The 17,376-nt window shown below is 40.3% G+C and overlaps 1 protein-coding gene across 2 annotated transcripts in view; it reads left to right on the forward strand.

Annotated features, from left to right (window-relative positions):
• The window catches only part of negr1 (neuronal growth regulator 1), a 141,826-nt gene extending 124,935 nt beyond the window's left edge, over positions 1–16,891 (forward strand). For both annotated transcript variants that reach the window (XM_061033731.1, XM_061033733.1), the window contains one exon: positions 8,980–16,891. In XM_061033731.1, the coding sequence (XP_060889714.1) occupies positions 8,980–9,080 (101 nt within the window). In that variant the 3' untranslated portion in view covers positions 9,081–16,891. The remainder of the gene's footprint in view (positions 1–8,979) is intronic.
• Positions 16,892–17,376: the final 485 nt, after the last annotated feature.

Below are 17,376 nucleotides of genomic sequence, written 5' to 3' on the forward strand. Positions count from 1 at the left end.
CCTGTCATAATTACCTTAATGGTATGAATGCAGTATAATTGAACTGACATTTCCCATGTTCACATTCACTGTCACGAGAGCAGTGAGTCAACATGATGATGAATACTAAATGTACATTTAAATGTGAATCCATCCACTCTTTTAGCTACAAAGGCAGATATGTGTGTGTGTTTTATCAAATGTATTGATATTTGCCGCTGCTGGTACCCAGCTGAGTTGAACTGAGGGTCAATCCACCGGTCCAATTTGTCATTAAACGCAGACTTATTCCCCTCAGTGATTCCGGTCAATAATGTTTGACCTTATGTGAAAAACAGCAACATAAAGGTGGACAAAGAGTCGGGGCTGCAGCCACCTAACACAGTCCTACATCAAAGAGAAGGAGCATGTGACACCAACACCAGTTGTGGTTCTTGTGCCGCCATGAAAGTTGAATATCGATAGTGTCAGTGCACACAGAGGATAAGCCTACAGAGGGAAGGCTGAAGTGGATTTGGAGTAAAGGAGGGAGGGGGGAAGGGGGGGGGGCTGTATGTGGAGGAGCAGATAAGAGTTAAAGGCTTTTTTTAGAATCTGACACATTTCAGAGTGAGGTGATATTGCCTGCCTTTTATTCATAACATCCAGACGTTTATTGTCATTGAGCAGAGTGCACACAACTCAGCACTCCCAAATAGTCGTCTACATCCTGGAATGCACTCAAATTGGATGTGCGTCTCACTTAACTTTCAAATGCACCCATCATTTTTATTTGGCAGCATTTTGTGGTGCATCTCACCACCTTGACTTGACTAATCTAAAACAGTTTTGATTTTTCTGACGCGTTCATTCTACCCCACTACATTTGAGTGATAGCTGCAGTTCCTTTCTTTTTCATCTGAGAATTTTGCATAAAAAATAAAATAAAATGTATGTTGAGACTCGCAAGCTGATTTACTTAAGACACAAATCATCGTTTTAGATTAAACAACAACTTTAAGTTGTTTTGATCAGAGATCCTCGACAAAATGCAGCTGACATGTGAACACATCAATAAGCAATACTGTACAGCTACATGATACGTGGCAAGTCTGTCTGCATGATAATTAGCCATGCTTTCATTACCATTGATGAGAATCCTGTCATGGTTTTATATTAGGAGTATTTAGAATAATGGACTTTTAATTATAATAAAGAATATATGGTATTGGTCATATATAATTTATTTTATATTTATTTAAAGATCTAGGTGGGGTGTTTTTGTTCTAATACTGACTGCCGTCAATGTTGTGCTTTGCCTCTGTGCAATGCCTGTCAGCACCTGTGTGTCCAATCGGACTCAAAGCTGATCGTTTGCTCTTACTGACATTGTTCCCTTTTTTCTAGATCCTTGCTTGTGTTGTACTTACTCTCTGATGTACGTCGCTTTGGATAAAAGCATCTGCTAAGTGAATTGTAGAATTGTAGACATTAATATTTTTGACTGTATGACCTGGAAAAGCAAACAAGACCATTAGTACTAACACTGACTATTTGTATTTTTAATACAATATAAACAGAGTCTGTCAGATGAGGAGATGAACAGCGCACATAAAAAACAGCCTTTGCTTTCATTTTCCAGGGAAAAGATTCACTGTGAGTGATATGTTTGTCAGTTAAAAGACAGAGATTTTTGTTGTTGTTCCACAATATGAGGACAAGATAAGCGAGAATTCAACTTTGTCCACAGGGGGTCTCCAAGATTGACACCAAATGAAAATTCCTCACAGTAGCTTTAATTAAAGGATATGAATATACCGTATTTTTGATCGTTCGATCGATTTCATTGTTTTGGCCTCAGAACAGGTCAACACATGTCAAATTGACTTGTAATTTATGTCTTAATGCCTTTGAGATTAACTGCGTCTGACTTCAGTGTCTTAGCTTTCAGTCTCTCTTACTGTATGACAGCAGACGAGGCCATTACGAATTAATTAACGGCATCACCATTACTGATCTAGATTCAATATTAAAAGGGACTTCTTCTAATACAAGACTACAATCTCCCGAAGCTACATAGACTGTCATTCATGTAGCATTGGGCAATAATTTGGTTCGCTTTCTTTAGTTTTTACGGTCCATGTAGTTGCAGCAGACATTTAAGGAGTAGATGCTGGAAGGTTGTGAATGTTTATTTTCAGTTTTGAGACCATGAGACATTAACTACTAAACAGATCCCACAGTGTGTGAATTAGAGAGCACAGAGCAGACTGGGTTTGGTAATGTGTGTGTATGAGAGAAAGTGCCTTTACTGTCTCTGTGCTGCTGTAAAAAAAAAAAAAATCCCCCCTCTGAATTAATGGGGCTCACTTCAGGATACTATAGCTTTTATCTGAACCTCCCGCAGGCACTAAGCAACAAGGTGGGGAGCAGAGACCGGAGTGCATTCTCTGCCTCAGGTCCTGTCTTGGCATAATAAAAGAATATTTCATGTGTGACACTCACACAGCCGATGGGCGTACATCGTCTAAGGCAGACTTTGAGCTAGCAATAATTAACGTAAACATATGGCGTGTGCCTCCCTTGAATTGTGCTTTCCTTCCACGCAGCCTCAGCTAGAAATAATCCACTGAACATGCTAATCACTCGGCAATTGATCGAGGCCTTTTTGGTCCAACAATTTCTGTAAACCATCAGATTGATCTGAGAGAAATCAATTAACAGCTCAGGGTAAGTAAATATGAGGGAAAAAAATGGATCGATGTGCATACAGTACGGCGGTCTGAGCAAATTCTGGCTGCAGCTCGTGTGCTCGTGCAGAGAGAAATTCCAGTCAGGTTTGACTTGCCTCAGGTGAACTGTGATAACCAGGCAGTCTTCACTGATAGACTTATCTGATATCCATCAAGGGGAAAATGCACTTAACCCTCCACATTCAAGCCTGCTGTGTTATCAGCACCATAATGGAAATTGATAAAAGAGAGCCGTCTTATCATAATCCTACATACATAACAGCCGGGAATTGCTATTTTAGGAGGCTATGGCCGAAGGAGACATTTGGATCATATGGGGCAGGAAGTGAGGGTTGCCTCCTGTTTGGAGATCAGATTTTTATCCTCGTTGTATTGATGGGAGCAGCTCATGGAGATGCAAGTAGCTTTAGTTTGTCTTCAGCATTGCTCATAACTGGCCAGATTGTCGCTGTCGTCACAGAGGGGCGCAGTAGCCAAGCTCCAGCTGACTCAGCGAAATCCTTGGGCCTGCAGCAGGACTCGCACAGAAATAAACCTCTGATAAGCATTAAAGAGTGAGGGGGGCACAGGGAATTATTAAAGATAGAGGGAGTGAGGGACCTACATATGAGAGGGGAGATTATTGTAAAGACTAGAGAGAGGAAGAGAGAAAGGAAAAGAGGGGATGCATCAACTAGCTACATGCTGACACCATTTGTTTGCGTCCCTGTGCATTTTATTAAGCCTCTAACATTAAACAGATTTAGAGGGAGCAGCCAAAGTCATGGAGTAATTATGCTTTTGGAAGTGTTGTGATTAAAAAATGCTTGCCTAAAGTATCAATCCACACTGTACTGCAGTCTGCATTTATTTTTTTGTTTATTCCCAGAACGTGCTGATGTGGTTTTACGCTCTAGACATAGATGAAGAAAAAAGAATTCATAAATTCCTAAAAAGATTGTAGATCTGTCCATCAAGCATGCATATAAAGTACATCATTTGCAAGCTCATTGATATCCTGCATAAAGCCTGTCCTTGAATTTATAGGTGCTATAAACATACGTTGAAGGTCACTGTGAATTTTGGAATTTTTTTCTCGATTGCCAGACTCATTACTGCTCTGTTCATTTCAAATATAAAAGACGCGAACACTTTTTCAAAGAAGAAGGAGTCAGAGGAAAGTGAGAAGTCCAGATAAATAATGAAAAGGAACCGTATCTCTGCGGAGAATATCGGAAATGTCTTCTCTGTTGGGATTCATTCCTCTGGCTCCCGCTGTGCTAAGGACTCTCTTATGTGTCCAGATTCCCCACAGAAGCGTTGATTAAGTCAAGCTGAAGGCCGAAGCCCCCAGCTCACTCAGTAAGCTATCAGGTGACCCGTCTCTCTTGTTCGCTCGCTCTCCACTCAGATGCTGATGCTGAGAGGAGCTATTAGAGCCTCGCCCGCAAAAAGGCATTCTGCGGGGTGTTGGTAACTGGCTGGTACCAGGATGTGCAACGGGGGAGCGTAGCAGGGATGGGTGGGGAAAGGATATGGCAGTACAGGGAGGCGGAGGAGGGTAAACGATCTCTGAAGGCCATCTTATTAATGGAGGCTTTTCATTACTTGCACCAATGCAAACGATTGGTGGGGCTAATGAGCTCCAAGGCGTGTGTGTGTGAACGAGGGCTCTGTGGAGCAGAAGTGTGTGGTGATAATAGACATAGTTGGAGATGAACATCATATCTGGTCACGTTTGGCTTGTACAAGAAACAGAGGAATAGAGTGAGAAATGGGTGAATGATGAGGATGATGCGTTGCAAGTCAATTGGGTACCTTCTGAATATGGCGCACTGCTACAGGCAAGAGGGTACGCAATGAATTGTGTAGGGGACAAGTGTATTTCACTGTTGATGGATTAAAGTGAGGTAGAGCGTAGCAAATGTCTTCGCATTCTCTCAGTGTGTAAGCTCTTAAAAAACGATGAGGCGCAGAACTTCATTTGAACATGCAACATCCCCTTTGTCAAATGACATGGGGAGATGCACGATATTGCATTTATTCTCGTTACCAAACACAAGCATAGTAGCCCATAAAAAAAACCCTGCTTTTAGAGAGTACTGCATTGTGTTAAAGACACCCTCTGAGGTTGCTGTGAGCCTCGCATGTAGAGGGATTTAGCCCGATTTAGAGCGTGGTGTGTACAGGATCAGTTCTGGCTCAGGAGTGTCTCATGCAGGCTCTCTCTGGGGAGCAGCGAGGGAAAGGACCAGAGGCCACTGATTGATGGTCAAGGACACCAAACCCCTCCCCCAACACCCTCGGCGCAACCCAGAGGAGCCCATCTCCGAAGCTGTGTCCTCAGGGGGATTGGGATGCTGCCTGGCTGGCTGCCGCCGCCCGTGTGTGTCGCTCGTGACAGCTGGCTGCTCGAAGGATACAACTAACTCAAGGGATGAATAATTCGCCGGACGACGTGAATGAATCGGAGACTCAATCCAACATGAAAATTATGGAGATCTTCTCATCTCTCTTTCACATGTGCATTACACAACATGTGTTAAACTTCGGGCAGGCATACACAGGGCTAAGGTTCTCCAGAATGGCTTCCACAAAGCCAGAGTGGCGGTTAGAGGGCCAACAAGAGGGAGGGAGAGGAGCTCACACGATTACCTAATGAATGATGATGTTCCAGTGAATTACCACTGCATAACACTCGAGATGGCACTCAACACAAACCCTGCATCGAGTGTCACTGCTGCATATTTCAGTATGATGTCAACAGTGACTGAAGTTCAAGGCCTTAGCGGTTGTTGTGCATATGATATGTGGCTGACAAAACTGCTGTCGATGGAGATTGGGGGGGAAGGGAGAGGGGGGAGAGTGTGGCTCTCACTCCCGCCACACTATTTAAAGCAGATGGCTCTAGTCCAAAGTCAAAGGAGAGAAGCAGGGATTGTTATTTTCGTATGACTCTTGCTAGAGCTGGGGAGGGCTCTAGGTTTTCATTTCATTCCAGTTGCAAAACTGTAATTGAAGCATATCGCTTTCATCTCCACTTATCTCTACCACTCCTCTCCCTTTAGAGCACAGCTTGTCTTCCCTGCGTCTTGACACTGTTGGTTTCTCTATGATATATTGTCTGGGATTCTGGTACTTCATTGTAGCGCCATGCTGATGTACATGGTAATTAAATTCAAACCCCAAAGAGGTAGATCTCAGTCAGAAGTCCCCCCCCCCCCCCCCCCCCACTCCCTTCTCTTCCTCTCAGCTCTGTCCGCTGCTGCTGCTGCGTTGCTTTCGCACCCCTTTCAGTCACTGTCTTTTTTTCTCCCAAGCTCTCTCTTCCCTTTGATTCACCATTCTTTCTCCCTGTATCTGTCTTTGCTTTCTGCCTCTTTCCTTTTCTCTTCCCTTCATGTTAATAAGCAGAGTAATGGTGTTGCAGGCTGGTTGAGGAGTTAATTAAAATGGCAAGTTGCAGCCCACACAGTCAAAACAATGGAGGGCCCTGCTTTTCACAGCAACACACAGAGAGGTTAAACAAGCCCAAAATCAAAGACTCTGAGTGGGCAGGCACCTACTAACACCGTCCACTCTCTAGCACACCATTTAACACTGAGGGGTCTTCTGTTACTCTCCAGCCAAGTCAACATTAGAACACAGATCCAGTAATTCCCTTCCCTGAGCTGCTGCATAAAAGCATTTGTGTGCACGATATTAATGTCATTACTGCAGCATTTTCTAAGCCAGGATCTACACTGACACTGATCAGATGAGAAAGTGAACAAGGGAAATAGTGGCATCTGCCAGTTCCCCACCCACCACCACAATAACACACACAAACACAGACAAACACAAATACACCAAATGATTCTGCTAGCGTGGCTAGCACAATGCAGCGCACTCAGGCTCCGGCAACAGTGGGCCGGCTGAGCAGGACAGGAGCTGTTGCTATGGTTACCATTTCTCGCTCGCTCTCTCACAGCCTAGGAAAACTGTGTCATTATCCTGTACTTTGGATAGGAGAAGAGAGAGAGAGAGAAAATGAGAGAGACAGAGGGGAGGGATACAAAGAGAGAGAATGAGGTAGAACAGGGAGACAAAGATAGAAAGGAGGCAGAGACGATGAGGAGAGTAAGGGGGGGGGGGGGGGGCTGCAGTTCATACAGGCCAGCCATGCAACTAACACACACATCATCCAAATTTGCACCCATTTGTGCTCCTCTATTCACTTCTTTTTTATTTTTTGTCGCTGCCAGCAGAGCTATAGTTTTCCCTCTAATAGGTAAACAACTTCGGTGCTTAGAAGTAACGGGTAGAAGCAGTGCTGTGACAGGTGATAATGGGATGTGTGTGAGTCCTTTTTCCCTTTCTCTTCCTCTCTCTAGCATCTCACAAATTGTCACCAACAAGCTATCATTGTGGCAAATAAGATCAATCTGTGAACCATTGTGTTTATTTTAACACACCAACAGCCATATGCCACTCTGATGACACCCAGCTCGGGTTCTTATTGAATAAACACACGGCCAACAATGAGCGCAGCACAGGGATAACAAATCGTCTTGTTTGCAAAAATGTGTAACTCAGAGACGTTTCTAACATCAGAAATACATGAAGAAAAGGGCTTTTATGTGTTCATGAGGGCATTTGTGTGTGTGTGTGTGTGTGCAGTATGCATGTGTAGTTATGTAGTTGTTCGGGCTGTGTTTGTGCAACGTGAGGTCCAAATCATAGGAGTTACACTGTGAACTAATTACATGGCCGTGTAAATAGAGGCACCCTGCTGATATGGTCTGTGCACCACATGATTTCCCCTGGTAGAGCAGAGCCTGTTTGCACTGCCTTGGTGTGTGTGTGTATGTATGTGTGTGCGTGCGTGCGTGCGTGCGTGCGTGCGTGCGTGCGTGCGTGCGTGTGATCTGTACATGCAGGTGTGTGTTACTGTGTGTGTGTTGGTGTATGTGTGTGCAAACGGGGAGGGTGCTTTGTAACTATGAGGCGTGCTTTATTGAGCTGCAAGCTAAGAGTGTGTGTGTGTGTGTGTGTTTGCGGGTGTGTGTGTGTTGAGGAGTGGAGTAGCCCTTCCAAATGAAAGGCTGCCCTCTCCCTGCCCGCCTGACGCAGCTCTCCAGACACACCTGTTTATCTTACTGTGGCTTTTTTTTTGAGAGATGTAGTTAATTCCAATTACAGTTACTTTTCAGGTTAAATCTTCTGCATAGTAACACAGGTGTTTTCAATCATGCAGGTTGATTAGACCTCTACTCAGGTTAGAGTTGGGTGTAGCTGTTGACATGTTTTACCTTTTGTTTGACATTCCATTATTTGCATTTGACAACAGTTTGTGTTGTGCTTTTATTTTGTTTTTCTTTACTGTCTTCAGTCTTTGGTACTTTACTTCTTGTTTGGATACAAACCTGTTTTATTTTTGAAAGACAATTAGGAATTTCTGGTAGATTAATGGAGGAAACATTAACATAACTACAGGAAAATAAACATTTTCATTATTGAAAAGTATGGTAAGTTAGAATATCTAAAGGGACCTGTCAACTGGTCAATCACTTCATCTTGAAAATGCCTCAGTATAAATCCTGTAAAAATAATCTACCTCATGTAAATTAATCCATCTGTTACCTTATTACATTATAAATACTTTATTATCCTGTTCCTTTCAGAACCTTTTGATCTATTTATCACTGCACTTCTGTATTATTTAGCCTTGTACATATTTGTTTGTTTGTTGTTCATATCTAATGTCATACTTCTGTACATGGACAGCACAGTTTACTGAAGTCAAATTCCTTATATGTGTAAGTAAGCAAACCTGGCCAATAAGGCTGACTCTGATTCTGATTCTGAGCTCTCTGGGATTTTTTTGGGAGTGAAAAGATCCATTCATAGATGCTGTTGTGTCTTTTTTTTCTATGACTGTGGCTACAGCGAGACACTGCGTTGGCTAAGCTATGCTGCGCCCAAAGGGACAAAATAGCACACAGTTTTTAAAAATGATAGTGTTATTAACGGACCTTAATCGTATCGTGATTCACGGGTTAAAGCTGACAGCTCTATGAAATATATTCCTTTATCTAATGCGATGCTTTGACATTGTGTTTTAACAAGTGTGGTCTAGTGAAAGTAAGTTTCTGTTATACAAACACAAAGAAAGAGTTGCTTTTTACAGTAATTGCAGTTCTTACAGACTCATTTGAAAGCACCCTACTAAGCAAATGATAGGTGCTGCAGACTGAAAGTAAAAGTGCAATCACAACTAATCAGAGTCTCTCTTGTTTCCTGCCCACAGCGCCCAACACTGCACCCTATGGGAGCACAGGAAGTGCATACGTCCCGCTGGCCTGCCGGTACCTGGTCCTGGCCCTCTCCTCCTTCATCAGTGTGTACTAGCGGAGGCCAGCATGGACACAATGACTGTCGAGAGCATTTATGAGTCCTTTTTGACACTGCTGATGGCTGGAATCACATCTGGTACAGTTTGTTGAAAGGCCGTGAGGGGATCATAATCAGCGTTACTTTGTGTGGGGAAGGTTTTCTTTTCTTTTCTTTTTTTGCTTTTGGTGAATATTCTGTCATGTAAATACGATGGTGTTTTTTTTATTAATATTATTGTTATTATAATTTTTTTCTTCTATTTTTTCTGATAGACCACATTGTGAATCAGTGCTAATCCCTGCCCCCTCCCCACCTTTAATCATATCAGAAATCCCCCAAACGAGTCACTTAAATGCCTCTTCCTCTAGGAGGCCATGGCGCAAAATTGACATTTCCATTTGTTTTTGTACATGGCTAAAAGAGAAGCGATTGTGCCAAGTCTCTCAGTACACAGAATTACAATACCAATGTTGTATTGAATGTATTATGGGTTGCTGAACAACAGGAAAGACATTTAGATTCCTAACAGTACATATTATGATTATGGAGTGTGATTAAAAATAGAGAAAGAAAAAAACACAAAAAAATCTAAAAGAACAAAAAAGGCAGGGCTTTTTCAGGGCCTGTGTTGTCATGATTACTCAATAGATGGATGAACAGTGTTGAAAGTGTGCTTTGTTGTATTCTGAAATGGGTCCTTCGGTTACTATGCCTGCCGAACACATTTGATCAGGCAGCCGTCAAAGTAGCAAAGTATACTGTATTGTATGTTATATTTTATTATAGTATAGGCTTTTGTTCTGAAGTGGGACCAGCTTTTTCTCATCTGACCAACAATTAACACAGTTCATGACTCTGTACAGTACGAAGGGAGGAACATCGCTGCCCTATGTTTACATTTTTCTTAAGAATATTAATACTACAGTATATATCCATACTTTACACATACATGAATGTTGCAACAAAGTGTTGTAGTAAAGGAGAAAAAAGTTCTGACTATTTTACGCTTTTCTCTTGAGGATGCAGTTCTTGTGCCACTTCCAATGAACATCTGAGCAGAGAGTCGAGTCTTTTGCTGTATCATCCGCTGAAAAGCCACAGCTGCACACTGTGGGCCACTTAAAGTCTCTGGCTTCAACCTTTGCCATGGTTCTTCTTGAAAAACAGATTCTGGGAAAGCACTGTTCTGCAGCAAAACATTTTATTTCTTTGTTTTAAAAACATTTCAGTAAATATATTTACTTCAATCTACCTATTAACAAAATAAAGGAATATCAATGAGTGGAAGGCCATGTAACTTTAAAAATAGCTGGCAATTACAGCAACATATTTGGTGCAGTCCAAAACAGTACAATAATGAAACCTGCTTTGACTCATAGGAGTCCTTTTTGTGTTATTTAGTAGAAAATAAAGCCTATGAACATGCTCATCACAACTTACATGGCCTAAGGTGCTATCTTCAGAAAGCTCATCAGAGTCCACAGGGCCTGTTAACAACAAGCAGCGTAGAAAAATTAAGCCATGTGGTTGTTCAATAGTACTAATTTTGGCTTTTAATCACCGACACCACCATTTTAATTCTCAGAAGAAAAAGTCATTATAAGTGTTTAGTTTCCTGAAAAGATGTTCATGGCTTATTCATCCTGGGTTTTCTTCAGTCCATGGTATAAACAGAGATACTGTAATGTAATGCCTTAATAGAACCATAAACATGGAAGTACGCTCATTTATAGGGCACTTCTAGAAATGATCAATCAACACAATTCATTTGTTTGACATATTTCTGATTATTGAATGTTCATAAACAAGTAGCTGACTTATCTTTCAAATTCTATTCAGTGAAAACTAAATATTTCTCAATTCATGCCTCCTGTAGGTATTTTGAAGAAAGAAAAAAAAAAGCCAGTTCCATCAGATGAAAATGCAGTATTTGTCATTCAGGTTAACATGTTTGCAGGTCTTGTTTGAATTTGGATTGTTTAACATTTCTCTCCCCCCACCCCTGACCGAGGGACTAACAGTACCCCCCACCCCCCCCCCCCCCCCCCCCCAGCTCACACAGTATTTTTCAAATGAACTTGTAACTGCAAACCTGTAGAGAAATAGCCATGGCAGTTAAAAGACTTAAAGCACAAACACTGTTATAACTTTAACGTTTTGTGATGATTTGTTTCGAGGTCTGCTGAACATTTCTTTTCTTTTATTGTTTGTACTGAAATTATTCTCAGCTTGTTTTACAAATTATTAAAATACTGCACCATATGATCTTGTTTAAATGTTAAGGTATACTGAAAATGAGTCAAAGTATATTTATTCTCTTCCTTTATGAAAAAAATGTATAAAAATAGATTTGAAACATGTAAAACCGGATATGTGACATTTCTTTGAATGGGACACAGTATGGCATAGTTTATAATGTTGTCGGGTTCATTTAGATGCCATAACTGTTGTTTTTTGTCAGAAAGGTACATTAAAAAGAACAATGTTTGCAATCAAATTACCTAATTTTTGAAACGAAGAGGGTGTGAACCAATATAACAGTATTATAGATCAGAATCAATGTATGTATATTTGGAGAAAATAGGATACCTTTTGATCTGTAGAGCCAGTGTGTAGTCCTAGTTTTCACACACTTGCGTGTTTGACGATGTGCAGAGAGTATGGTTGTGCTGCATGTCCAAGTTAACCTGTGTTTTTTGAGGTGGCCATTTTACAAATACTCTTCATACTTCTTATGAATGGAGCCAAACGTTTGGTTCTTAAAGCTGGTCTAAAAATACATACTTCCTACAGACCACCAGGCTACGTTTGTTTGTGATTTCTTTCAATCAACTTTGCTGATTATCTTTAAGAAAAAAAAAAAAAACTGCTGAGTCATGATGGTTATTATTGTGGCACTTTGGTGACAGTCTGGAGTTCTGTTGGTTGCTTGTCTGAGCAGTTAAGACCATGCTAGTATTCCATTATGAAATGTATTGGATGTTTATTATTTTTGAATAATGGTATTAACAAGTCCCTTTTATCAAATCACTATTATTTGCAATAAAAGTCTTCATGTTACAATATGAACCCTCATCTGAGTTTATGAGCACTCAAAAGGGTTGTGATCACAGGGACAGGGTGTGAGCAGGTACAACAATGTCCGACTTTAAATACAACATTTCTGTCCTCAGGTTTTTCCTTTGTTTTATTTTAAAGGCTGTATCAACATTTATTTTCATATTTACCTTAACAATACATTGAACTCTTAGCTCTTCCAAAGGAGTGCATAAAAGAAGTGAACACAGCCACCAGGAAGTCACCTACTGGTTTATGAATGGATGCTTGGGAGTCTAAGTAACACATTTTAACCTTAGATGTTTTCTGACATTACAGTTAAATCAATTTAGATGCTATCCAATCTCTGAAACATAAATTGTCAGACTTGTCTCACCAAATGTATTTTCATTGTTACCTGAAATAACCAATGAAGTAGTGGCTACCACAATGAACTCTTCAGTAAATTGGTCATGTTGTCTACTACAGGATATTAGTTTCATTGAAGTTGGCCTAAAGCAACTTACTGCTTTTTGCCATTTGCACAGGTTAACTTTATCTTCTGTTTAAACATACAAAATATCAATACAAATTCTTCTATGAACACACTGCTGTGTTTGAGGTTGTTCAGCTTTCACGGTTTATTTATAGCCACTTCAGAAACTATTGGTCTCATTGGAACTTTTTTCCTGGACAAACCTTGATGAAACCCTTCTGGGACTATTCTTCAGGCTTGAGGGGATGTGTCTGTTCATACTGTGCAGCCTGAGTTAATCAGTCATCTTAATTTTGCCGTATCATGCATATTTGATCCCCTCCCCTCTACCCTTGAACGCAGCATAAATCCTCCTGAGTCCAGATGGCCAGCAGCCACAGCACATACAGTCGGATTAACCCTGTTTGCATTGCATCATCATCATTGACTGGAGTGCGTCGCTCAGTGTAAACGATCTGGAGATATTTACAAACCTAAATCACTGCTCATCCCAGCCCATAATGCATCTGGGGGCCAGTTTTTCCTTTTTTTCCCCTCCAGCAGCACAAGGCTTTCATGACCTGAATACACTCTTAACTTAAACATCCTCGGTTGTTTGACCTACCTCGTAAAAAGAAGAGTCATGGTGGTGTACAAGTTAAAAAGAGGCATCACCACCCACCTGCAGGGATCACTGCCTCACCTCACGCTCTCCACCCAGGGAAAAAAAATCTCTTCACTTTTAAATTTAAGATAAGAGGATTTTAAATATTCATGCCAGTGCGTATTATTTCGGCCCCTACAATCTCCACCCTGAATTTTTAAATTGCCAATTTCAAAGCATCCTCCTGCTCTCACCTCAACGTATCAGACACACACGGTCCTGTTTGAGTGCATTCCTTACAAGTTTGTTGCATTATGAAACAAAATCTGTTTAAAGAGAGTCTCAGAGGGGGACATGTACTGTACTGAATGTGCCTTTAAAGTATTTTATCAAACATAAGAACATAGAGCATTAATGCCACAAGAAGTTGAAGTTTATGTTTTAAGCTTTGAAAACCATAAAATGATTGCTTACTGAACTTCTCCCGACATTGTTTATCAAATTGACTGAACATTTACAATGTCAACATACATAAGAAAGTGCCGATTTAACTCCTTCAGCTGTTTGAACCTGTTGAAGATAATTAGTTTCATTTAACAAAATAAGGCTCATCAGTTTTCACTAGAAATAGTGAACTTCTATCCAAAGTAAATTCATAAGTAAATATAGAAATATCATTCTAGATATGATCAGGTCATACTGTAAAGACAAACTTCCTTACTGTTGTCATATTACTGTACTTTTTACAAATGGGCAGATATATATTTTCTGTGATCAACAGACTGTACATTTTTTTGTCTTAACATGTTCCTGCAAGTGATGCACTGATCCAACTTTCCAAGTTCAGATACAGATCTCATACCTTGCCTTTGGGTATCTTCTGATACTGAGTACGGCTCAGATACCAGTATAAATATAACTATAAATAACTGTGAGGATGAGACTTAAATAAATACATATGGACTGGCTGAATTGTAATCACAATCAGCCCCACAATCTGTGTACCACTTGGCATGGCGTCACTCATCCTCTGCTGTCACAGTGAACCTTTGTTCATTGCTGATGCTTCATAGTAGGAGCAAAGCAGCCAAAACTGTGAACTCCCAAGTTGTCCTTGGCTTGAAATCAAGGCGCTAGTGTGGGAACTTGTAGGCCAGGCAAAGTGCTCTCAGAACAAATATTTATGTGACGGCAAACTGTAGAGTGGTTCAAATTGTTTTGTTGCTTTCAAACCATCGCTTGGAAGTTTCTTGCATCTTTGCAACGCATCTGACAAAGTTAACTATGTTGTTTTCATTTAGTCTCATCTGCTTTCTTTGTTTGGTTGAACTCGTTGCGCCACCACCCCTTGATATATTAGATTGGCAGACATTGCAAGTAGCCGCAGAAGTTGTCGGCGTAACAAGATTGAAATACCTCCAACCTGCTGAGCCTTTGTTGTTTTCTCCTTCCATGCTATGTTGACTCAGCTTAGCAATCAGCCCCATGGATCGCCCCATTGTTACCAAGATCTGATGTAGCTATTCGAGTCAGTATCGGACCAATATCCAATACCAGGAGCGGATCGGTACTTCTCTGGCTCCTACTGCAGTTCAGTGAAAACATAGAATGAAAAAAGGGTTTAATCTAATTGCAAGATTTGTTTTTGAATATGTGTGACTGTCATTGTAGGCAACATGATTAAAAAAGATACTGTGTATTATATAAAGCAGATGTGGCGTTTACAGTCTTTAAAGACAAACATGAATTATTAAAGACAAGGACACATTTTGTATTGCAAGTTATACAAATATTCAACCTGTCTGTGTATACTTTCAGCAAATAATGCTTCATAGTCGGTAGTGAATTGACAACCAAATACTGGAATTTCTGTTTTTTTCTCTGCAAATGAATAATATGTAAACAGCATTGTCCTACAGCAAAATTAAGGCAGTGTATGCTGCAGGTTTTTAGAAAAAATTAGCATGGTGTCAAAGTGTAGTTGGGCTCTTCACAAAGGTGTCTGCGGTCAGCAAGAACAGAGAGTGCAGAGGTGTTGCGAACCTGTGGTAAATGAAACCCTTCCTGTGCCTTTGTCAGATTTGACTGGGAGATTGTGTCATACTTACTAAGCACTGGAGCAGCTGCTGGGCTCCAACAGTCGCCATCCAACTTCCTTGAGCAGCATACTGAGTCAACAGTATCAAAAGGACTCTATTTCTTGAGAGCTAGCATTCAGTATGTTAGATGTGTTTGTTGCACAGCAGGAACATTTTAAAACGCCTGTCAAACGGAGGCAGAAAGAGAATGAAAAAGTTGATTTTTGTTCTGTGGAACTGGTCTGTGCATTAGATTAATTCAGCTGTACATGGAAAAAAATGGGCCACTTTCTTTTCTCTCAAACATTTCAATCAGTACATAAAATGAATCATTTCTGACTGGTGTGACTCTCCATTTCTTTGAAATCTCTCTGATAGTGTGGCAGCTGCCAATGTAGATGGGGGACGTGCTATTAAAAAGACGTTGCATCAAGTTATTTGTCAACCTGTCCCTCATTATTTCCACTCAACTGGAAAATAAGTTGCCAGGCGATGATGCAGAGCTGCAGATAATGCCGGGGTTCTAAAGTACGCTATCTAAGCCAGGCCTCTCCATGACACCGATGACTGAATCACAGCACCGAGTGTGTTTTTGCGCATGAAGCTCCCAGGCAATTGTCAGTTTTCATGAAGGAGTGATCGGGGGTTTTCATCGAGAGAATGTCTTTTGACTGACGGTAAATGTAATCCTGTTTTATTTGTTTTCATGCCTCAAAAGGCAGATTACATATTGTTTTCTATACGCTGAATGACACAGCAAATCAGTGCTTTGTAGCAGCAGTTCACCATCATGTGTGTCTTCTTCAGTGTTGTGTTTGTTTAAAAGGAGTGCCATCTGGTTGAGAACAGGTATGATGTACAGAATTTCTTCTGTTTGCTTCTGTAAAATAAACACACTTACTGATGTCATTTTTTTTTTTTTTTTTTTACAAAAAAATTGGAATGAGATTTATCGTTGACAGGATTGCTTATTTCCTTTCTCCGTGGACTATTTTTTTCTCTTCTCTTAATTTGTTTTCTTGAAATCATCATGCTGAAAAAATGATGTGATAAGACGTGTGGAATGGAAATGTTTACTCTCATGTGTATGACGGTCTTTTAGCCACCAGGGATGTAGTTGTACATTTATAGGCTCTAGATCACTGGAATGATATATATGGCTTTAAGTGGCATTGATATACCTATATATATAATATATATAAATATATATTGATATTTGTCCAGAAATAAGAAAATTCATGTACTTACTTTTTTCCTTTTAAGCTTACATTGTGTATAGCACGTATGCAAGTCCATTTTCATCCTGTTTGATGTGATTTTGTAGCAGTGGTTTGATACTAATAAATGGCAGTCGATGATGGAATTGTAGAATGTGTTTGTGTTGAACTGATGTGACCTTTTACAACAGCGACACTCTTGACAACACTGTCATGCCTTTTACAAGAGGAGAGCGTTTGACTGAACGCACTCGCTCTGTATCCACACTGGAAGAAGATAATTTATTCATAAAAACATGTTCGAGACTAAAAATATCGAAGTTGTCCGTTTAATGAGCAGATTCTTTGTGTGATTTTCTCTCAGAGTGGCTGGAAGCAAAATAGTTCCTTGTTTAGAGAAACACTTTTTTTTTTTTTTTTTACACAATTATTTTAAGAAAAAAAACACTGGAAGTTTTTGTTTTTATTTTATTTCATGTTGTTTTTTTTATGTATGGCAGAGTTGTTGCCTTCAAATAAATATGTAACCCTCTTACATTCAGTAGAAAAAAGATCTGCAGCAGTACTTATACTACGTATGAGAAAAGCAGAGACATTACAAGAGCAAAGAGAAGAATTAGTGATTGTTTAAATGCCTTAAAAACATTACATTTAACATTCATGTGCATTGTGATCCAAATAGCACCGCAAAACCTTTGGACTCCTGTATCCTGACCCACTTAACAGTCAACAAACTGTACTTCCAATGTCAGAATAATGTTACTTCTAACATACCTGCATCATCACCAACTTTACCTTTCCTTTAAGTAAGGTTTATAAAAGAATTCCAGCTTCACATCATTTCACCTGCTTGTACCTGAACTTGAAATTGGCATCAAACGGTCAGTGGTCAGAGTTTTCT

Source organism: Labrus mixtus, chromosome 3 (assembly GCF_963584025.1).
Source record: "Labrus mixtus chromosome 3, fLabMix1.1, whole genome shotgun sequence".
Taxonomy (NCBI): Eukaryota; Metazoa; Chordata; class Actinopteri; order Labriformes; family Labridae; genus Labrus; species Labrus mixtus.